The 22,380-nt window shown below is 45.4% G+C and overlaps 1 protein-coding gene across 1 annotated transcript; it reads right to left on the bottom strand.

Annotated features, from left to right (window-relative positions):
- Positions 1-6,915: 6,915 nt before the first annotated feature.
- On the bottom strand, positions 6,916-21,836 carry CA4 (carbonic anhydrase 4). The gene is made up of 8 exons (XM_054647146.2): positions 21,619-21,836; positions 13,417-13,467; positions 12,756-12,926; positions 10,751-10,911; positions 10,528-10,620; positions 10,178-10,241; positions 9,918-10,081; positions 6,916-8,521 (listed from the first exon to the last, which is right to left on the bottom strand). The coding sequence occupies exons 1-8, from the start codon at positions 21,674-21,676 to the stop codon at positions 8,333-8,335; spliced, it is 951 nt and encodes a 316-aa protein (XP_054503121.2). The 5' UTR covers positions 21,677-21,836; the 3' UTR covers positions 6,916-8,332.
- Between the last annotated feature and the right edge of the window lie 544 nt (positions 21,837-22,380).

The following is a 22,380-nucleotide window of genomic DNA, read 5'->3' as shown; positions in this document are numbered from 1 at the left end:
AAGGGTGGGATGAGGACGTTTCCTGTCCCTTCCAACCCAAACCATCCTGGGATTCCAAGGGAGGGAGGAATGGCTCAGCAATGGGGCAGGATGATCACACCCCAGTGTGATGCAGACTCAGATATTTAGGAACCCTTGGCAGGAGCAGAGCCATTAAATGTGGGCTGTGATGATGTCCCTCAGCTCAGCACTGTCACGGCACAGCCCCAGCTGAAACCAGCCCGGGGGAATTGCAGAGATCAGGGCTGAGCTGGCTGCACTTGGAGCTCCGGGCTCAGCAGTTCATGCAGGGATGATTTCAACCACAGCTCAGTGCTGAGGTTTGTGCTGAGAGCCCCCAGCAAGCAGAACTGAAAGGTGGATGAATTTTTATTCCATGGTATATGGAATAAAAACCCTTCTGATATGGAATAAAAACCCTTTAAATCAAGGCCACTCCTGTTGTACCCAAACACTGCTTGAAGGGCAGGGAAGGATTCCACTCAGGAATTCCACCCAGGAAGGCCCTGGAGCTGCACACTGGCTGTGAGCTCGTGTTTGGGACCTTGCTCAGGAGTTAACATGTTGGAAATGTTTGCTTGCCATGTGGCTGTGCCTTTTTATCTGCAGGTTTGATTATATAAATGTTCCTGTTTAAGAGACACACGCTAGGGAATAAATCTCTGGGCCCACAGACTCTTTGAGCACAGGCAGCCCCAGCGTTTAACTGGTAACAAAGAGAGTTGGAGTGGAAGCTTTTTGATAAAGAGTTGGCAGCAAATCAGAGGAGCAGCTTGGCCACGAGATGTGAGCAAGGATGTCACACTGGGTGTTTAAACTTCTTACCTTTCCTTCCAATTCCTTTTTTTTTTTTTTTAAGTGATTATGAATGAATTATAAGAGGGATGGTGATTGTTTTCAGTGTGTATGTGTTCAGATAATGGCTCAGTTAAAAAAGACATTAACTTTGGGTTTTAACATAATCCAGAGATCTGGCTGCTCTAACTGCAGTTTAAGTAGTAAGAATTAAGAGTGACCTGGAGAATGATCAGCTTTTAGCACGAAATCTCTTGTTTAACTGATCTAACTGGGCCCAAACCTCTGGCTCTAATTTGAGGTTTTCTTCCATGAGGGTGGCAGGTGCTGCCACTCAGCAAAAGCCGAGTGGAGTGTGAGGAAGGGCAGAGTTCAAATAAACAAAATACACTGAGGGATGACTAAAGGGAGGTAAAGGGGGATAGAACACAGATGTGAATTTCCCCTCTGAGTCTCTTCCCCTGCCTTTGGCTGCTGGGCTTTGATGTGGCAGAGCACAAAGAGACTCCTCCTGTACCTGAGCTCTGTGTTCCAGGCAGAGCCCAGCCAGGTTATAAATCTGTAACGTTGCACTTCACCTTTTGTGTCTTGCTTAATGACCTTTTAAAAATAAATGCAGGATGGCTGAGGGGAACAGGATCAGTGGTGGAAAAGCTGACACGTCCGCAACCTGAGCTCTGATCCCTCTGATTGCTGCAGCCCGTTAAACAAAACTTCTTTTGCTTTGTGCTTTAAAGAAAAAAAAAATAAAAGAGGGAAAAGGGGGACAGGGAAGGGTTTTCTTAGCTGGGTTCTCTGTCTTAAAATGCAGCTGGAAAGTGCTTTACTGGGGAAATGCTGCATGGAGTTACCTGCCTAAAGAACAAGGGTGCAGTCAGACAAATACCAAAATATATTCTATCTGCTATTTCATTTTCATGGAAAGCTGCTGTTTTAAGGTGCTTCTGCCCCTTTGGAAGTGTCATCCTTCATTTCTCTTGTATAAAAATGACCATTTAAGATCCTCATCAGGCTCTTGTTCTGTTTCCCACAGTACTAAATTTAATATGCACAGCTATAATATGAATAAATGTCTGATAACACTTACTCAAATCCTTGAAAATGTAAGTTATCCCTGAGGAATATCTTTCCATAAAATGTCCTCCACTTGAATGAAAGGAAAACTGCAGTTTCCCACCATTCCAGACCGGGACAATAATTTATTTTGGTGATGATTATAGTGGATATTTTTGATTCATGTGTACAATAGTAAAATGGACACTATTTTCTTTTATTTGTGTATTTTACTTAAAATAAAAGATTACTCCAAAGGAAGGCATTTGAGGAAGACTGCTTGCAGAGAGGGGCCAGGTTTATTTTGGCTGGCTGTGCTGTCCTGTCAGCTGGACAACAACCTGCACCATTCCCAGTCCTTCAACCCCTCTCAGCTGCCTTTGGCACAATAATTTCCCTGCTGGCCGATGCTGACAATCCTTTGCAAGCTGTACCAAAAACTTCCCAGCAATTTTACTGCTTAGGATTCCCCAAATCCTTTTGGAACACCAAAATCCCAGTGTGTTGTGGGCAGGTCCCTTGTATGATCTTTAATTTCTGCAGTTGTGCTGTGCCCTGTCTGGGATTTTATTTATTTTGGTAGGACCCTAATTAAATTTTTTCTTTCAGAATATTGCTGTTTCCACCTAATCTTTGCAGTTTCCTCCCGTGCCTGGTTTTTCCCTGGCTGTGCATTCCAGCCTGTGCTGCAGCCCTGGTTTGCTCCTATGAGCAGCTGAGATTTTGCAGTCCTGTGAGGGGATTCTTTTTTAAACAAAAGGGAAAAAAGGAGTAAAGGATGGGAGGAGAGGAAATTAATTCCATTTTTATATCTTGCTGATTTTCTTCTGTAAAGAACTGAGCTCTGTGAGGGGGTGCCGAATCCCTGTGTCCATGAGGGAACTCCTCCTGTGCTTTCGCCTCTGTCCCGAGGCTGAGTCCTTGCCGAGCTCTGCTCAGTAGCACACAGGCAGGATTTTGGTGTGTGATAAACTCTACCTGAGGCATTTGCAAACTTCACCTGAGGCATTTGTGAACTTTTTACCTGAGGCATTTGGAAATCGCAGCCTGGGCGCTGCCCGCGGTCCCACCGGGCCTTCCCTGCCTCAGCCCCGCGGCTGCCGCGGGAATTGCACCGGATTTTAAAGGGTGATCGCAATGTTTGTGCTTTAAGAGCTTTAATGGCCTTTTTTTTTTTTTTTTTTTAGAATAAATCCATCGGGTTCCGTCACATGTGCGCTCATATCTGTGGGATCATAAACCCCAACATCCCGTTTATGGCCTGGCACTGCCATATGAACAAAGGGACAGCAGGAACCCGGCCCAGGGGGGTGAGGTGACACCAGAGTCCTTTTGCAGTGCTTGATAAGACACTGGGCTCCTGCCAATCAAAAAAAAAAAAAAAAAAAAAAGTTAAAAAAAAAAGGGTTATAAAACCCTCGGAGGAAATGGAGCCTTGGCAATTTTTCTGCCTTTTCTGTGGGTTGAACTCGCTTCATGCTCCTGGATCTGTCCCAGCTCCCAGTGCCCAAAATGTCTGAGCTGAACCAAGGGTTTGGATCCCTGGAATTCCCTGGGGAGGTGGAAATGAGAGGTGAATCCTCCCCAGAATATCTGAGCTGTATCAAGGATTGGGAGCCCTGGAATTCCTTGAGGAGATGGAGATGAGAGGTGAATCCTCCTCTCCTCAGGTGTGTTTGGCAGGAAGGGAACGTGGGGCATCCTCAGTCACAGAGTTTCTCAGCTTCACAGAGAAGCTTCAGCACCTCCACAGCTGAGCTGCTTTTTTGTCTTTAATCTGCTCTTTTAAGACTTAAATTCCTTTTATTTTCCTCAGGGAGGTCACTGCTCTCTACCATGATTATTCTTATTTTTCCCAGTGGCTGCTGGGCTCCAGGACATGAGCCATTGTGTTTTAATGCCTGTAAGAAAAGCATTTTGTGCAAAGCTGAGAGCTCTGTGTACCACAAACTCCAATGACTGGAGGCTTACAAAGATACTGCACTCTTGATAGGGATTGTCTATGATTTATCTGGAGTTTAATCTCGACATCAGCACAATCAGCAAAATGTAAAACTTCTCAGCCGTTCTTTCCCTCTCATAAATTCTTCATAACCACCCCCAATCTGCAAACTCATCCATCAAGATCTCTCAGTGCTGGGAACAAGGAGCAGCCCTGGTGGGGAGGGGAAGGGTGGTGACATTCTAAAGGTGATTCCACTCGATGGAAACCAATGCATTTTTGTGAAGCAATAAAAAGGAAGGGCAGGGAAATGTTTAGATGGCTTGGAGTGGATTATGGGGAAACAAAAGTCGTCAAAACAGTGTCAGCTGTTTGGGCTTTCTTTTACATCAAATTGTATTTGAGTTCTGGATGTCTAAATCACTTCAGAAGATATTAATAGGTAAAAGGTAATAAAATAACCCAAATTGATTACCATCTTATACCCTTTATGATATAACTTTAAATGCAAATTGCACTCAACTGCAAGAAGGGAAATAATGTGCCAAAGGCATTTCAATTAATTGCTGTAGTTAATTACACTCATAATTTTACTTGTGTGACTAATTATAATCAGCTTTTAGTGGTGTATTTGGATTTATTTCTGATACTGAAAGCCCCAAACAGCAGGTTATTTTTAGGAAATGCATTTAAACCTTGTAATGAAAACTGCATGTTCCCATTCTCAGCAGTTGTCTTGAAGGAGCTGTGTCTGCTCAGGAGGAGTTTGGAGGAGATCAGGAAGGAAAAAAGTCCTGGCTGGGGTCACTGTGGGCCTGCTGTGCCTCCAGCTGGGGTTTCATTGCCTTTTCCACAGGTACACATAATTTACCAGCAAATCCCACATTTCCTTTCTTTAAAAATCCAATTTACATATGATTTTCTCCCACACAAAGCATTTTCCACAGCTACCTCAGTTCCCAGGTAATTTGTTTTTCTGTCATTGCAGAGTTTAAAAATCCCATCTCATTTTAGTGCTTTGTGGAAGAAAATCACCAAGTCCACTTTTAACTCTATCAAAAAGAGCCTCCTATCTCCAAAAGTTATGATTTTTCATGGAATCATTTATAGAATAATAGAACCATTTAGGCTGGAAGAGACCTTTAAGATCATCGAGTCCAGCTGTGATTTTTGGGGTGCTGCTCCTGTGCAATGGGATCCCTGTCCCTGGAGCAGAGGGGGTTGGTGTTACACTTGGTATTTATTAAACTCCACACTTCTAAAACTCTAAAACCAGCCGGGGAAGTTTGATAGGCTTCACTGTATGCTTTTTTTTCTTTCCTTTTTTTTTTTTTTTTTTTTACTACAGGTGGATGAATGGATTTTTTATGTGGATTTGCTGTGTGACATCTTTTTAATGGGGAGGGTGCTGGCAAGGGCTGTTTTCCCTGTGGAATCCATATCTGGCTGGGCAAGGAAGGCAAGGATGAAGGAAAAACCTTTGTCCTTCTCTCCCAGCAGTCACAGAAAACTAATTTTATCCAGACAAGTTAATTTTGAGCTGGTGTTTTGTCACAGGAGGAGCTGACTGTAAGTGGAGTTGCCAAATTCGTCAGAATTCTTTGTGGATAATGTAAATACATTTCTGGTGAGTAATGGTTTGGTTTCCTTGTCTCTCTGTGCTTCCTGAGAAAAGTGTTTTGCTGAAAACACATTGTATTAGGATTTTTTTTGTGCCTGCCCCTGCTGTCACCCCTGCCCCTCTGATGACTGGGAGGGAGCAGTGTCTTCACCTCTCACACCTCTGGAGCTGCTCTCAAACCAAGGTGCAGCCCAAAGCTGGGAAAGGATTGCTTGTGGACAGGTTGTACAAACCCCTGTTTGTTTTATTTGTCTCAACCCCCATTTTAATTGCCAGTGTTGTTTCATTTTCCCTGGGACCTTTCAGGGTCCCGCAGCTCTCAGCTCTGGCTCCAACATATGTGAAATGTATCAGCACAGTTCTGTGCTAACCCTAATGGACATGGGAAAATAATGTTCTTGCTGGATCCTTCCAAATGCCTCTGTTCCTCCCCCCACCCTTTCCTGTATCATGCCTTGGCTATTTGTCCTTCAGGAGTGACTGTCATTTCCTGGTGTCTTCACAATAAAAGAATTTCATGCCAAATGTAGCCGAGACAGAATTCCTGAAAACCAGCACCTCAGGTTACCTGTGGAACAGCAAATTGCTTTTCCATAACCATCCTCACAAAGCAAATCAGTTGTCCCACTCGAAGCCTTCTTGTCTTTTCCTGGGAATAGCTTTTGCTGGGGTTTTTGTTTATCCCCTGCATTATTGCTGCTCCTGTCCTTGTCACCTCCTGCCCCAGAGCAGAACCTGGGTGCCACGAGGGGCCTCGGGCAGAGCACAGACTGCTCTCAATCCCTGTGACAGGGGCAGATGGAGAATTTCCCTTTCCCTTACTGCCACAGCACTGAGCCACTCAGTAAAAACACTGATCCTTGTCCAGGGAGATTTTATTCACACTGGGGCTGGTGCTGAAGAGCTCTTAGAGGAGACTCACCCTCTTTTCAGCAGAATTTTTTCTTCCTTGCCGTTCTGTTTTAATCTGTTTCATTGAGGCTGTGCCCTGTGATTTATCATTTATTATTAGCAATAAATGACAGCTGAGCCAGATCCTGCAGGGTTTATTCCAATCAGCCCTTGGAGAGCTGCCTGTGAAATGAGAATTGAGGAAATGACCTGAAGGAGAGGGATGGTGGCTCTTGCACACCTTGGTCGGTGCAAAAGGCGTCTCTCAGGTATCCCGAGGGTGTTCCCATCACTGCTGTCAAAGCAGGAGTTCCCTGTCCCGGGGGCTGGGTGGGGTTGGGCGCCAGCTCTGCACACCTGGGCAAGGTGCCAGACTCGGGAATCTGCTGAGTGCAGAGAACACCCTGTGAAACAGAGCCCCCGACTCTGCTGACACTGGAAACATCCCAAGGCACTGCACATCCCTGCCCCAGAACTGCAAACCCAGCCCGAAACCCAACCCTAAATATTGTGAAGAAAACAGAAGGGGGGAAAGTCATGTTCCTCTTCTGAAAGGGTTTGTGCATTCCCCTTCAGCAAGGACAAAAGAAATAAAAACTCAGAACAATTCAAATATAGGTCTGTTGTTCACCTTTAATATTTCATTTCTGTTTGCTCCTCCAAAGATTTTCAGTTACATAAAAACACAGTCAAAGTATTAATCTTTCCTTTAAACTTAAATAGGTTCATTTGCTTTCCCATGTGTTTTGGGTTTTTTTTAAAGCTTTACTGATTGATTAATATGAAAATAATTTCCCTGCTTTTGGTGAGCTGTGGTTGTTCTCGCTGCCAGGATTTTCCTGAAAATATATAAAGTCATCTCTGCAAACATTGCCCTTAAAGGAAAAAAAAAAAATACAAATATGCTAATATGAAATCCTATTTTGGTGTGGCCAAAATCTAAAACCCTAAAAGAAGCTGTAACATGTTATGTGGCACTAGCCAAAGAGAAATGTTATGTCCCTCTTCAGAGGGAGAACTAGAATAATACAAGGAAACCCCATTTCCCAGCATATTTTCTATAAGTAATTGGGTAAATCTGAAGGAATTGGTTCAAACCACAATCTTCTTGGAAAAAAACTATGTATCTTGACCATATGTGAATATTGCAGGTATGCTACTATAAAAATTATATTTATAAAAGATATATATATATTTATATTTGTATTTATATGTAAGAAAGAGCCATTTCTTGAGCTGTCCTATTTTATTAGGCAAATAACAACTACAAAGGACGATCAGAGTCTCCTGCTTCAGAAGCAGCCCTCCGAAGAGAGGGAATTTCCACAGATGTGCCTCTGGTTGTGGGGATGAGCCTCCCTGCTGCTCTCCAGCACATCACATTGGCCATGGCATCCCAGAGAGGGATGAATAAATAACAGAGGAACCTGACAGCCCCAGCAGGAGGTGGGGTGGAAGGAACCCAGTGTCCTTATCTGAAATTAACTGAGATTCTCTGAAGGAAGGAGTGGGATTTGTGTGTTGGGTGAGTGCCCTTCCCTGGAGGGGATGAGCCAGGTGCTTCTCTCGTGTGTGAGCATTTGAGTTTTGCTCTGTGTTGTACCTTCAGGTAGGACAGTGTGGGGTTGTAGGAATTTCTCCACATTTCACTGCCAGATTTGCAGTGTTGAATGTAAACGTGCTCCAAACCAACCCTTCACAGGCACTTAAGAACAGATTCCTCTCCGAGAGGTTCTCTGTGCAGCTCCTTCCAGTGCTGGCTTAAAACTACAGCATAATCCAGACTAAGCTTGCTCTGAGTCTATTGGCTTTTCAGATTGAATTTTCATTGCTTTATCTCCCAGTTCCTTTGAGTTCTGGTGGTTTGGGTTTCCCCAGAGCAGCACAGAAGCCCTTGGTTAATGTCTGGAGGAGAACAAGGCTATTCTGTATTGGGACGCAATTCATGAGAGGCTGAGACAAAGAACAGCAAAAATAGGGCTGAAAAGCAAGAAATTAAGGCCCAGGACGTTGAGTGAGGTGGAAAAGGCTCAGTGGCACAGAGAGCTGAGGGTGCAGGTCAGAGCCAGGGCCAGCAGCAGCAGCTGCGCCGTGGGCAGGGCCAGGCTGGCCCCCGACCAGAGCACCTTGCGCCCCTTCAGGGGCTGTGCTGGTCGGAAATTCTCCATCATGGGAGTGGAGTTCTTCCCATCAAAGTGCAGTGCTGCGAACTGGGACAGCTGCAAAACACAACAGTTTGTTAAATCTGCTTTCACAGCTCTGGGAGTTGTGCTGCCAACCCGACCCGTGCTGCCAACCCGACCCGTGCTGCCAACCCGACCCGTGCTGCCAACCCGACCCGTGCTGCCTCGCTCTGGTTTTGAACCTGAGGGTTCAATGGGTGCCTTAAACCTCACAGGAAAGGCCGTGGCAGAGGCCACTGAGTGATGGCTCCTTCCAGCCTTGGCAATCACGGGCACTTCCCGTGAGTGGGAGCCAAAGGCTCTGTGCAGCCCCAGGAATGGCTCCCCCAGAGCTCCTGACGCACACAGCCCCGGCCCGGCCACCACGTCAGGGTGACACGAGGCAGGAACAGCAGCAATTCTGTCCCTGCTCAGGTTCCCGGCTGCCATGAGGCAGGAGCAGCAGCAATTCTGACCCTGCTCAGGTTCCTGGCTGCCATGAGGCAGGAACAGCAGGGATTCTGTCCCTGCTCAGGTTCCTGGCTGCTCTGAGGGACGCTGGGCTGTGCTGGGGGCACTGTGACAGCGCTCAGGGCACGCTGTGAGTGAGGAGCTGAACTGGCTCTGGGCCAGGCTGTGTGATCTCTGCACAGCCTGTGTTTCCCAAGCACTCATAATTCCATCTCCTCTTCCTGCCTGCAGGTCAAAAATGGGCTGCTAGATGCTGATGGGCCCAAGGTTTGGGTTTGGAATTATTGTGTTCTGCTGCCCTGACAACGGGAGAAAAGCTGTGGAGGGAGCAGGTGGCAGCAGTGGAAGTGCTGCTGACGGAGCCCTGAGCTTGGGGGGTTTCTTGGCTCTCTCCTCACGCCGTCATTTCCCCTTCCTGCCCCTTTCCTGCCATTTTCTGAGGGATGATTTAACAGGGTCAATCAGACTGAGGTGTCACCCTGCCCAGGCAGCCCAAGGACACAGCACTGAGGTGTAACCCTGCCCAGGGACACAGCACTGAGGTGTAACCCTGCCCAGGCAGCCCAAGGACAAGGAACTGAGGTGTCACCCTGCCCAGGTGCCAGGGACAGGGCACTGAGGTGTCACCCTGCCCAGGGACACAGCACTGAGGTGTCACCCTGCCCAGGGACAGGGCACTGAGGTGTCACCCTGCCCAGGGACACAGCACTGAGGTGTCACCCTGCCCAGGCAGCCCAAGGACACAGCACTGAGGTGTCACCCTGCCCAGGGACACAGCACTGAGGTGTAACCCTGCCCAGGGACACAGCACTGAGGTGTAACCCTGCCCAGGCAGCCCAAGGACAAGGAACTGAGGTGTCACCCTGCCCAGGTGCCAGGGACAGGGCACTGAGGTGTCACCCTGCCCAGGGACACAGCACTGAGGTGTCACCCTGCCCAGGGACACAGCGCAGAACCTCCAGGCTGTGCCCCTGCCACCCACCTGGCTCAGGCTGAGCTGAACTGGCGTCTCAAAGACGGTCCAGATGACACCCTGGTAGCAGTCAGGGGTGGTGAGGGACCCCTGGTAGCGATAGTACCTCCCAAGGTCTTTCTCAGGTGGGAGGAGAGAGCTCAGTGGCAAAGGATCCACCTTTGCTGATGCCCCTGGAAAAACCACAGGGGAAAACTCCTTGTAATGCTTGTGGCTGCAGGTTTTGCCCACAGTTATCCTCACCCCACACAGCTTGTGAAATCCCTTACCTTTGAATTCAATATTCTTTAATTCACTCAATAGAGTTTCATAGTTTTTATTTTCTTTGCCAGCCTGAAAGGGAAATATTTTCATTCCACGTCATGTATTTCTGTACAAGTGGATGCTTTTAATCAGTGGTGAATAAAACAGAAAAGGGCCACAAGAAGAAATAACAGCAAGCAGGATGTAGAAAAAGGGAGAGTGAGCCCAGTGCTGGCAGAATGCCTGCAGAAGATAGGGAGGTTAAATCTTGGGCTACTGTAATATTGACATAACCATAAAACATTGACATAAACAATCCCTCAGCCAAAGTGCTGGTTGAGATTTGAGAGGGGTAGTTGAAAATTTCCCTGCCTACCTCTACAAAGAAGGCCAACACAGCCAAACCATCTGGAGTTTTCTTGGCTTCTGTCACATCTGAAGCATCTTCTCTGATGTGGACGATGTGAAACTGGAACACAACAGCCAAGGACAATGATTTCCACCCTCAGACCTCCCATGGGGAACTGGCCAAGAGTGTTTCTGAGCAGGATCTCAGAGTTGTGGAGTGAAACCCATGCTCCACACGCAGTCCCACCTACCTCCATGGGGTATTTCTCTCCATCTATGCTGTGCTCTGAGCCAGGACTCAGGATTTGTTGCTCGGTCAGGACTCCCCAGTGAAAATGGAATTCTACTGCCTTGTATTTCCTCTCCAGGCCTCCTCCTCCGATTTTAGGGGACGTGGCTAGTGCCACTTTAACTGGGGAAAAAGCATGAATTGTTTTAAAGAAGAGCAGGTCCTGCATTAACAGAATGTGAGAGCAGAGATGTTCTTGAGATTCAAATTTATCTTCAAGTTCTCGCTTGGCTTTTCAGACCAAGTGTTCCAGAAATTCTGCTCTGCAGAAACTGAGCTCTTACAAAACCATGGCTGAGTTTAATTTGAGATTAATTCTAACCATTATGACCTCTGGAGTCAGAGCTTCTTATACCTCTCAGAAGACCCTATATTCCTTCAGTTTTTTTCCTAAAAAAAACCCCTCTATCAAAGTAAATTGGATCCCAGTTTATTTGGGTTTTAACCATCATTTTAACCTCCAGTTTTCTGCACTGTAGCATTTCCTTTGGGCAGGGTTTAAAGATATTCTGTTTTAATTTAGAGTAGTGCTGCAATTTAAGCCTAAATCATACATATTTGAGATATACTTTAAATTTTTTGCTTTTTGCGACCCCCACGTTAAGCACAGCACTTCTCTTTGCATAGGAAAATTCTGGATTGCAGCCCCAGAGGAAAATTCTGGATTGCAGCCCCAGAGATTTCATTTCTGTTCTGAATTCCAAATGAACTTGGAGAGTGCATGAGTCATTTAGTTCCTTTGCTTTTTAATCTGTAAATGGATGAGTCAGATGTCTTTGTGGGCTTTGTTTATTTAGCTTAAGACCGTTGAGACAGTGACCTTTGCTATGTGTCCATCAAAGAACATAATGAGGGTCTAATCTCACCTGCAGCCTCTAATTGCAGCTGTAATTTAAGCAATAACCTCCTCATTTAGCACAGGAATCGGTTGCTCTCGGAAGGAAGAGCTTTTAAAAACCCAGATTGAACCCCTAATCCTTATGCATGGCTGGGGAAGATGAGGAGCAATCTTTATAAATATTAATTCTGATGTAAAAGGGACTGTAATTGGACATTCTGGAGTATCACCCTGTAATGGGAAAGTCATTAATCCATATATTAATGAAAAGTCTAAACATTCTTTTTTCTTGTGGTCTGCCACGACGTGAGAATTTCTGGCTGTTAAAATCTCCCCAGCTGCCTTCCCACCTTTCCCTTTTAAATCAGGAAATATTTGCCACTTGCTGCTTTCTGCTTTGAGGATTTGGCAGTCAAAACAACCCATCCAAGACTTTAAAAACACCTACATGTAACTTAAAAAAAAATAAATTAGACTACAGGTTTATTTTTAAAGTCGAAGTAATTGAACATATTTTTTTTTTGGAGCAGCATCCTCGGTATTGTGAAGGAAGGTGGAGGAAGTGGAACAGTTCTAAATTACTGTTAATTGATTCAAGGTTTACTGATTCACTAAGTAGCTGATCAACATCAGATAACTTCTGTGTGCAGAGAAAACAGATCTAAATCTGAGAAGAATATAGCTCATTATTTAAAGAACTAATAACAGCCAGCACTGAGAATGACTTTCCCACACCAGGCTTTTCTCCAGCAGGATTCTTTGAGCAGAGGCAGGAGTTGGAAAGGGCCAGCCCAGGAATGAAGTGGCTTCAGCAGGAAATGACAAAATTCTGCCCAAATTGTTGTCCTGCCCACCTGCCCTCAGCCCTGGACTCTGCTTGGGTTGGAGGGTTTTGCTTTAGAGCTCCTGCACAGAAATTCCTGCACAGAAATTCCCGCTGAGATGTTCATGAACCGCATCCACAACCCAAACATTCATCACTGCCACAAACCTCCCAAGGAAATATTGATGGCAAAAAGGTTCTGGGAGCTTCACCTCTGGAGCAGAGGGGTGGGATCCCAGCAGTGCCTCCCTGGCAGGAGCTGGGGAAGGCCCAAACCCACGCAGGAGCAGGCTGGGCAGTACTTGCCTGTGTGCCCGTTGTTCTGCAGGTCCCACAGGGCAGAGCCCCGCTCATCGTACCCCTCAAAGCTCAGGGGCTGCAGGCTCTTCTCATACACCACATTTCGGGTGACAATGTTGACAGGGGACTGCCTGTTCCCCTTGCAGTCCTGGTATGAATGATGCCATTGGGCAGGACCTGCTCAGGGATGAAGAAATTGGTTTTTGGTTTTTTTTTTTCCCCTGTAGGCAGCAAAACCTCGAGGAAGCCGAACCGCGCAACCAAAACGGGGCATCTGAGGCATCACCCCAACCTCTGGGGTGAGTTTTACATTTATGTATTTGATTTTTACCTTTGTCTATTTGATTTTTACCTTTGTCTATTTGATTTTTACCTTTGTGTATTTGATTTTTACACTTGCGTGTTTGATTTTTTACACTTGTGTGTTTACATCTTTACATTTATCTGTACATTTCTACATTAGCCTTGGTCAACACAAAATGAGCAGTTACCACAAACACCAAGGGCTTCAAAATACCCTGTTTGGCACTGAAATGGTCACAAATAATGTGAGCACGAGGCGTTAAAGGCTGAGTGCTGTGAATTTTTGCATTATTTCTCTCAGCAGCCCTTTTGCAAAGCAGAAGAATCACCAATGTGATTGGAAAAAGAAATTGCTTGGCAGTACCTTCACACTGTGGCAGCTCACACTTCTGGGACTGATAGCACCAGTGGCCCACTAAAAAACAATAAATAAAAGAGGCGAATGAAAATCTGTACAAATGATGCCCCCCAAAAGCAGCAGGGGAATGGATTGGCAGCTCTGCCCTCTCTAGAGCTCCTCCTGATCTCTCATAAACCACTTCATAGCCATTAAATCACCCCAAACCTGTGCTGGCAGGAATCTTTAGGACATCACAATTCTGAATGGGTTGCAGTCCTGAAGAATTTGATTTTCAAAGCTTGGCTTCCTCAACTTCTTGAGGCAAAAGTTCCACATTTGAATATATGCAGTGTTAAAGTAAATTTCCTTTTATCAGCTCTGCACTTGCCAGCCTCTCACAGACTTGTAAATTCACTTATGCAAGAGGACTTATCTCAGCCTGTTCCAGGAACTCCTTTGAAGGTTATCTGGGGAAGAATTCTGAGAAATGAAGGATCTCACTTCCTGCAGGACCTGCAGGAGCTCTGGGCTAACTCAGCTGGGTCCATCCCACAGGGATGGATGCAAAACTCTTCAGCAGAACCCCTGAATTTTACTTTTTCATTGTCAAAAGAAATATAAAATTCAGAGGACAAGAGCTGATTTAACTTTATGTGTTTTCCAAGTTAGGGCAGCAGGATTGTTTTGTTTATCCCAAGTTGCTCCAGTGGCTCTTTATTTATTCTAAACTTTAAATCGACTTTGACAGGGGTAGTTCTCTTTGGCTATTTAACTTCAATCCATAACAATTCAAACCCTCTTATAATGATGATTAATACCATACCTTCTGTTTGCTTGTGATTAGTAAATTATAGACATTTTAAGAAATGGCTAATCAATTTTAAGGATGATTATGGAGGAGTCCTGTCACTTGACTGGTAATTACCTTAATTTGTAATTTATAACACACCTGCTGGAAGGCTTTTAACACCTTTATCTTGATATCCGTGGCATAACAATGCATCCATCTATTAAGGATTTAGAAGTTATAAATAGAGAATTGTTGGAGAACCTGAGCAGCTGTGGCACAGAGGGAGACCTCGTGGCAATTAATATAACCTTTAAAAAATGACAGTTTCGGTTTTTCTTTCACAAAAACGAAATTTCTGCTGAAAACTACAAACAGTGTTGCCTCACTTTGTAGTTCAGCAAGACTGGGAAGAAAAGCAAACTTTGCTTTTTCTGTGTGGCAAGAACTGCAGGAATTTCTATGTTGTTACCCAAAAGCTGAGTTTGACAAGGTTTTATCCTTTTGGCAGATTTTTAACACACACAAAACTTCACTTTCTAGCACTGACTGTTGCTTTTTTTTACTTTTCCAGGACAGTGGCACCAATTCCTCCTCACCCCCAGTGGGAAGTGCAGAAGTTCCAAGCACAGGATGTCCCCGAGTGCCTTAATCGATATTTTAACCAATGAATTAAAATGATTAATCTGAATTTAGTGCAGAATGCCAGCTGAGCTGCTCTCCACGCTGCCTCCACGTGGGTTTTCACACGGGTCAGAGGCTCCAGGTGTGGTTCTGGCAGCTCCCTGGGGTCGCTGTGAACTTTTAACAATCCCAGCCTGGGACTGGGAGTCTCTTGGCAATTTACACACCCAGGAACCTTCAGGTGTGAAAACAGGAATAACCTGGAAGGATTTGCTGCCAAATCTTTGGGGTGCAAAGCAGAGGGGGAAGGGGAGAGCTCCGGGCTGGGCAGTTCCAGGAGGTTTCACAGTGGAGAGGGAGCATGGCTCTGACATCAAAGCATTTCTGCACTGAAAATCTGATTTTCCAGGTGCTCTGAGCACAGCTGGGAGCCAGGGCAGCAGGTTCAAGGCTCTGGAGATTTCAAACCTCTACAGTGGAACCACCAAATTCAAACAGAGCCAAGGGGGAAAGGGGAATTATCCCCAGATTGTGCTGAGCCAGGGTCTGTGTGCCAGGGGGATGGAAATGGGTTCTGTTCCTTCTCAAACACAGAAATCACCGAGTTTTTACCCCCTCAACAGGTGCTTGGGAAGTTGTGCCAAATAAACTTGTGGGTTTCAATCACCTCTCAGCAAACTGACACTTGAGCACACCACAGATCTTCCAGCCTGGGCATCAAAATGATGGGGAGACAAAGTTGAATAAAATAAAATTTAATTTTGAAAATCCAGCCCTCAGTTCCAGCACTCAGGAGTGTTTAATAACTATTGCCTGATTTTTGCATCTTTCCACCAAATTCCCAATGTCTCTGAACAAGGTAAGGTTTGTGTTTTCTACCAAGTCCTTACCACACTTGTGGTTGGATGATATCAGTGAAGTAGAACTGCACATAAATCCAGCATTTCATCAGAAAAGTGTCCTTGAAGCTGTTAAACCCCAAAGCACGAGCTAATTAAACATTACAGAATGCCCGAGCAAACAGTGGATTCATATTTAGTGTGAATTAGGGCTGGTTTTTTTGGTTTCTTTGGTTTCTTTTTTTCCTTCTGATTGGCAGCAGTGGAACGCTGGGGAACAGGAGCCTTTGTGTGGGTGCTGCTCAGGAGGAGCCACAGTGTCCTTGAGGAGGAGGATTTGCCTTTGGATGTGACCTGAGCGGGATGTGAGCCTCCCTCCCGAGAGGAACCTTTCCCCACAATGGCTCCTTCTTCCCCTGAGCTTTGGGGCTTTCTTTGCCAAGCAAGAAGGGAAGATCCCTGTCACATCCAGGGATGTTTTAGGCGGGATGATGCCCTCAGGCACGTTGTCCAGGCCACTTTTAATTGTCCAGAGGCTCCTGCCACTTCCCTTGGAAGACTTTTGCACAGTGCATTAGCCCACGCTGGCAGGAAATGTTTCCTATTTAATAGCTTACATTTTCCACTTCCTTATCTGCGTCCCATCACTCCTAGAAATATCACCGAACCACCCTAAACAATTCTTTTCCCTCCCTGGTGTTTACAGCATCCAAACAGTTCCCTCTTCATCTGGAATTCCTGTCCTGGCCTCATTCATCTTTGGTCCCCTCTGACAAGGCTGCCCTTCACCTTCCCCCTGTTTCCCCTTCAAAATCTCCCTCTGAACCCTCTTTTTTATGGGCTCTGGGACCCCTCAGATCCCCCCTGCTCTGCCCTTCCTGTCAAACCTCAGCTCCCACATTCACTTCCCTGTAGCTCATTTTATTGCTGGAAAAACACGGCACAAAATGCGGTTTTCAGTGTTTTAGGGAGGGTTTTTTGGGTTGGTTTTTGTGGTTGAGGTGCTGAAATCATTGCTGTGATATGTAGATATATAAATGTAGATAAATAGATACAGATCTAGATATATATTTTAAAAATACATAGATAGAGATATGCACACCTGGACTTGCTTATCAATTATATCTTTCTCTTACATTTTATTACGGATTTATCCTTGATTTCAGTGGTTCTGTACCATCCCACAGGTGTCACCTTGACTTTATTTGGTTTAATTTAGAGTAGGGCTGGACAGGGCTGGCTCTTCCTCCACAGAGCTTAGGACAGTTAAATTTAGGGAGTCTCTCTTGGCACGTGAGCAGCCCCACTTATCTCTGCCTCTTCCTCCTGGAATTTACAACTGCTTCCTGCCAAAGCTGCTTCTTGGCACGGGGGTGGCCGAAGAAACAATACAAATTACGTATTGTTTTCATTTTATTGCAAACGTCTTCAATTGTTTTAGCCATCAAGCCTCGTTTGGAACTCGAGGCAAAAAAAAAATAAAAATAAAAATAATAAAATCTTGCTGCAGTTGAGACCTCCCTCTGCTGCCCAGGGAGGCAGGAGGTGCTGCTGGCCAGGGCCCAGGCTGGAGCAGCCCTGCCAAGGTGCTATTGTGAGAGCTGGGAAAAGACCCTTCGGCTCTTTGGACCACGCTCAGATCGTCTGAATTCCATGAAAGCTCCCAAATCTGCTCTGTCCCACTGTGCTCTGCTTGCTGCCCTACTTGGAGCTGCTGGGTGTGCTGGAAATGCCATTTAACCTGTGCACTCAGGAGTCACTAAAACACTCAACTGCCTCAGTTCCTGCTTCTGATACAGTGGCTGTGGTTTATTCAGCTTCTATTTTGCCATTATTATTATTATTATTATTATTATTATTATTATTATTATTATTATTATTATTATTATTATTATTATTATTATTGCGGTTATTATTATTATTACTGAAATGTTATTATTATTATTATTTAATTTCTATTGTTATTTTTGCTGGTTTTATTCACAATATTGAGCCTCTGGGAGTGTCAATGACCTTTTTGCCCGGGACACCAGGAATGTCCTGTGCTGATTTTTGATTCAAATCCTTTCTCTCCTTCACCTGAGTCCTCTGTTTGTCCCTTCAGCCTCCTGTCCCCCTTCCAGCCATCCTGCCTGGTCATTCCCTGTTCTCCCAGTGCCCCCAGGGCTCTCCGTGCTCTGCTGTCCTCAGTCCTCAAATCCATCCCCAAAATCTGCTCTCACCTCTCCGTCCTTTTCCACAAAAATGCCAAAAGCTGGGTTTGCACGGGGTTTATTTTTAGGTTTGGCTTGTGCTGGGCTCATCCTATTTTTAGCTGGCTTTGTGAAACTTTCTATTTTTAGTGCAAAAGACAAAACAAAAGCAATTGTTATCTAAGCCTGTCTTTCTAATTAATGGGATTGCTGAGCATATAGGCATGAGAGTATTTACCCCTCCTGAAGCACTACACATCCTCAGGAAGCCCCAGTCACCCCTTGGACAGACAGAACCAGTTCCAAAAGTTCACCTCCAGATTTCTGTGGCTCTGCAAGCGCTCCTGGCCATTCACTGCTCTTCACTTTTAACCTTAATTTGATTTTCCCCAGGGACACACATCTTCATGCAGGAGATGATGGGGAGTTAGCCCTGAAAATCAGCTTTACTGTGGTGCTGAGGCCTTGCAGGGCAGCACACCCAATGTTTATCATCTGCACACATAAATCACAAGCTGGATGAGGCCCTTGGAACAGACACAAACTGCAGGGAAAATCCAAAGGGGCTCAGGGGTTCTGGATTTGCCCTGTTAACATCTGCAAACGACTTCCTCCGTGTCAGAGAGCAGGGGGAGGTTTTCAGCTGTGACCTGTGGTACCCTGCTGCAGATAATGTGCCCTCAGAAATGTCCTGTGTCAAAGGCAGGGGCTGGGACAAAAAATGAGTATCCAGGGCTAAGGTGATTTCCTCCTGTGAGAGGTTTTGCCTTGCTTTCTGTAATAAAAATGCAATTCAGATTTATTTATTTTAAAGTACTTTTAAAATTTAATTCAAGCAAATCACTTGGTAGCTGTGCTGGCCTTTTGCAGCCTTTTATGCTGAGCTTTTGATGGCTGATCCTGTGGCTAAAAATATGACTAAAAATCTAATAACAGGCCATTGGATAGATGCTGGAACACAACAAAGCTTCTCCTGCAACGCCACAAGCAGGGAAAAGAGCCTGCCCAGAGACAGACTCTGGACTTGGCAGCTTTTCTAGGAGAGCTCAAGGTTTGTGCTGTTTTTTTCAAAGTGCCAAAGGCTTTTCTGCTTCCAGCATCCCATGGAAGAGCCTGGAGGATCTGTGGGGAAATCCTGGATAAAACTGAGCAGGATCATCCCCATCCCTGGGGAAGGGGCAGCTTGGACCTGATGGAGACTCCAGAGGTGCCCTAAACTCCTCACATGGGTAATTCCACAATTCCTGGGGCTCACTGCCTTTATTCTGCATTCCAGGTCTGACATTGTGTTTATTATCCTTTCTTTAATCGGCTGAAAATGCAGCTTTTCCCCCCAGAGTGTGTCCAAGTGCTCCAGCATCCCAACTTTGCCAGCCCTAAAATGGATTTGGAGCCCAACCATAAATCTGTGTGCAGTCCACACCATTAGAACTGGAAAGGGAAGAAGTCACAGCATCTTTTATTATTTTTTAAGCTGCTGATGGAGCTCTCAGGGGTATTTTGTACCTGAATGGCCCTGAGGAAACCCCAGAGTGAGAATTGACGCCAATGTCCGCATGGTTATGTAAATTTAATGTTTGTGACATAAAAGCATGTGAGCAGAAATATAGAAAATTAGAGGGATCTAATCTCATCTAAATTGGAGGAATGTCCTATCAGGCATCAATCTTTTGGAGCAGCAGAGCATGGACTGTGGGAGTTTCGTCTCCTCATGGCTGAGTCCTGCTCTGTGATAAAGCAAAAGGTTAAAACGTGCTGGGGTTCATTCCATTCCCCCTGAAGAAAATTAATTTTCAGTGACTTTGCTGTAACCCCACCCCAGAGCTGCTGGAGGGATGGATGGATGGATGGATGGATGGATGGATGGATGGATGGATGGATGGATGGATGATGGATGGATATCCCTCACTCTCACGAGGTTTGGAGCATTCCTGCTGGAAATTGCAGACACTTTTGTCTCTCTTTTCCCCCAAAACAGCACCAGAGGGTCCCTGAGCTCTCAAAGGAACCAGACAAGAAACCTGAGGAGGATCAGAGCAGCTGTAAATGGAAGACACCTGGGTGAGGATGAGGGGCTGGGCAGAGCTTTGGGGGTGATGGTTTCATCCCTGGGCAGGTGCCTGCACCAGCGTGCCTCAGTTTCCCTCTCCTACAGCAGGGATAATGCCCCTTCCTCCTTCCCTTCCTTCCCTAAGGACTGTTAATAGTGGTTTTAAGCCACAGGTGCTCTGCTGCTCAGACAGGGCTGGCAGCAATTCCAGATTAGCAATCAGTCATTTGGCTGTTTCAGGGTGGTGAGTTCTCACTGCCCAGGTGGAGCTGGGCTCAATGAGCTGATCAGAGCCAGGCTGGTTCTGACAAGTGGCAAGAAAGGAAGGAAAAGTTTATTTGTAAAAAGAGAAATAGATAACAAGAAGGGATACGACAAGAAGGAAATTCAGCCAAATCTCAAAAGTGGAGTTTCTTGAAATGTGTAGCCTTTAACTTAATGAAATCCTGTGGAGCTGCTGCCTGAGGAAAGTCTGGAGAAGAAGGAGCAGAGAGCAAGGTTCTTGTGTATTAATTGCTGTAATTTGGTCCACACTCAAGGGAAAACGTGCAAATAACCAGGGGGGGCCAAAAAACACCTACAAATTATCATTTATGTATTCCCTGTGTTACTTCCTTCTGATAGAGAGGTAAACCCTAATTATTGACACCAATCTAATCGAGCCACCAGGGTTTTCCAGATTAGGATTGCCCAATAAGGCCCCTAAGGGGGCAGTAGATGCAGCACAGCGTTGATAGGCAGGGATCAGGCAGGGGCAGACTTTGGAAAAGCAAAAGCTTCTGATGTTTGTGTTTACCTGCCCCAGGTGTGGCAGCCCCTGCAGGGAGAGGGGCTTGGAAAGTCAGCCGGGAACCTGGGAAAGGCAAATGCTGAGGGACGGGGAATCCGTTGGGAACAGGGAAATAAAGGCAGGGAAGCCCTGCAGGACTTTGTGGGCAGCTCTGAACCTTGATCTGCTTTAACAGCATCTCCCTTCACAGCTCTCAGGGCAGCATTTCCCCGACAAGGCTGGGTCCCCTCTCTCCTGGCTGCACTCTGCTCCATTTTCGTGCAAACAATGCAAACCCTCCGGCACTGTCAGAGCTGCAGGGTTTAATTCCGAGGAGGCTCCGCGTTGGGATTTGCATGGGAAAAGGGATTTATTCAGTGCTGCTGATTGAACAGAAGCAGGGGGGGGAAATACCTCCTGCATTTTTCAATACTAATTATAGATCACTCTTTAATTGAGCCATCCTAAGTGCACAGTGTACTTATAGTGCCCAGGGAGCAAAAATAGATGGGGCTGATGCAGCAAAGACATATTGTTCTTTCTCCCTCAGCAGAATTTCATCTTGGATCATACACAGCAAAGCAAAGGCAGTAGAAATTTCAAACAAACAATTTCTTTCGAGTTTAAAAAGATAAAAAAAAAATAAGTTTTGGTATTTTAAATGCACGTACATAATAAAATACAGAGATCAAGTCAAAGCTCATTGATTTTTCTTGGAGGAGGAAGGCAGATAGAATCTCTAAAGGTGAAAAGAAAGCCCCAAAGCACTCATTCATTCATGAGAAAAGCCTGTCCTTGATGTTTTAACACAAATAATAAAAGGCAGAGAAATAAATAAATCAATCACCCTTCATTTGCCAGAGAGAAGAATCAGAGAGCCTGCAGTGCATGTCCCGATAGTCAGAAACAAATCAGAAATAAGAGTAACCCTAAGGTGGGGTTAGAAAGAGCAGGGAAGGACTTACCTAGTGCCTCTGTCTTGAGAATGTGCAGGCAGAGCAGAGCAAGGAGCAGCAATTCCATTCTCTAGTTTAAATAGGCTCAGTGTTGAAACCAGAATTGATTAGACTCCTCAGCATGTGATCATATTTCTGCTCTCAGTTTTATACTGGAGTAAGTAGTCCAGGACAGACCTGAAAGCCATAGCAGGAAGGTGAACTCCTCCCCTTTGTAATTTCTCCAGATTTGCCCTGCTCCTGATTTGCCTGAATTTATTCATTCTCCGAAGTGGATGGCAAAGGAGTGAGGCTTTCTGGCACTGAGCAAGGAGCCTTCAGTGAATTACTGAGGTTTTGCAGCCTGCACAGGTCCAGCAGCCCAAATAAAATGCTGCATTTTTATTTAATGGGAGTTTTTCTCCTGGCAGCCTCATGACATTCAATTAATACATGTGTTAATGTTTCCTTAAAAAAAAACCCCAGGGAGACAAATCAAACCCCAAGTCCCCCTCACTTCTACCCCACAGCTCTCCAAACAGGATTGGAGTTGATTTGGGACTGGAAAATGGGAATTCCATGTGCAGCGACAGGAAATGTTAATTAGGTGACATACAACACCTTACGTAGGTAATTAAGCAACAATACATTTTTTAATAATACTTTTTCTCAGCTTTCTGCTTCTGCTACTGTAGAATGATAAATACACAGGGTTTTTGTTTTGGTTCCCTTTGTTCTCCCATCTACAATTTTTTTTTTAATTAAATATGATTCAGGGGCAACTCAGACTTC

This window comes from Agelaius phoeniceus, chromosome 20 (genome assembly GCF_051311805.1).
Source record: "Agelaius phoeniceus isolate bAgePho1 chromosome 20, bAgePho1.hap1, whole genome shotgun sequence".
NCBI classification, from domain to species: Eukaryota; Metazoa; Chordata; class Aves; order Passeriformes; family Icteridae; genus Agelaius; species Agelaius phoeniceus.
This window is presented reverse-complemented; position numbering and strand designations above follow the sequence as displayed.